This window comes from Mus pahari, chromosome 14 (genome assembly GCF_900095145.1).
Source record: "Mus pahari chromosome 14, PAHARI_EIJ_v1.1, whole genome shotgun sequence".
Lineage (NCBI taxonomy): Eukaryota > Metazoa > Chordata > Mammalia > Rodentia > Muridae > Mus > Mus pahari.
The window spans coordinates 83,033,867-83,035,132 of record NC_034603.1 but is presented as its reverse complement, the minus strand read 5'-3'; the positions used below and the strand labels follow the sequence as shown (position 1 = coordinate 83,035,132).

Here is a 1,266-nt window from a genome sequence, read left to right as displayed (position 1 = left end):
AAAAAAAAAAAAAAAAAAAAAAAAAAAAACCAACAACAACAACTACAAAACCAGAAAGCCCAATAGATGCTTTTAAGGGATGTTCATAAGGGATGGGAGCGACCCATGCAGCATCAGAAGCTGTAACTCAGAACAGGGGAACATTACTCAGCCACAGAAAGCAAACAAGGTTCTGATCCACACTACAACACAAACTCTGGAGGCACTAAAAGCTAGGTAAATTAGGCCAGGCATAAAGGGAACAGACCTGTAAGATGGCTTACAGGAAATAATTAGCATAGGCAAATCTAGAGCCAGAGAACACACTGGGAATTACCAGAAGCTGGTGGCTGTGTGGGGAGTCAGGAGCTGTGCCTCAGGTTATGTAGTGACAGTGTTTGGGGGGGGGGGGTACACGCCACCTTTGATCCCAGCACTCGGGGAGGTGGGAGGAGGCATTGGCAGGTGGATCTGTGTGAGTTCGAGGCCAGCCTGGTCTACAAAGCAAGTTCCAGGACAGCCAGGACTGTTACACAGAGAAACCAAGTCTCAAAAACAAACAAACAAAAACCATAGTAGCGATGGTTGCCGGTGATGGGGTTCCTTAACATGGTGCTTGCTTCTTTTTTTTTTTTTTTTTTTTTTTTTTTTTTTGGTTTTTCGAGACAGGGTTTTTCTGTATAGCCCTGGCTGTCCTGGAACTCACTTTGTAGACCAAGCTGGCCTCGAACTCAGAAATCTGCCTGCCTCTGCCACCCGAGTGCTGGGATTAAGGGCGTGCGCCACCACGCCCGGCTTTGCTTGCTTCATCTTATGCTCAGCCCTCAGGTTCACCTTGGGTCTTTCGGAATCTGACCCCTCCCCTGCAGCTAGCCCTGGAGACCAAATCCTTGTATCTGGCCCGGATGGACAGAGTAGCTGCTAGATGCCAGGTATATGGTGGTGGGTGGATATAATCTCAGATCCAGAAGGCTGAGACAGGAGGATCATGGGTTTGAAGCCAGCCTGGGCTCCCAGCCTCACCTTCCCCTCTTTGGTCCTGGCTCCAGTACCTGCTCACCTGGCCTGGAGCCCACGAACACGAGCCTGCATCCTGGGCAGGAGACGGAGGCGCTGTCGAGTGATACAAGCTCGAAGGCCACGGTGCAGAGTGAGCAGGGCCTGTGAGCGCCGCTGAGCCCACAGCTGTTCTAGCTGCTGCCAGCCCTGCTCCTGCAGGAGGACCTGTAGGCAGAAGCAGGCTTCAGGAGGTGGGGAATGAGGTGGAGGTGGGGATTGGGGGGGGGG

General features: G+C 51.9%; 1 protein-coding gene across 1 annotated transcript in view; it reads right to left on the bottom strand.

Annotated features, from left to right (window-relative positions):
• The window catches only part of Myo15b (myosin XVB), a 35,774-nt gene that overhangs the window by 18,535 nt on the left and 15,973 nt on the right, over positions 1-1,266 (bottom strand). The window contains 1 exon segment of the mRNA XM_021212749.1: positions 1,040-1,203. Within this exon segment, the coding sequence (XP_021068408.1) occupies positions 1,040-1,203 (164 nt within the window).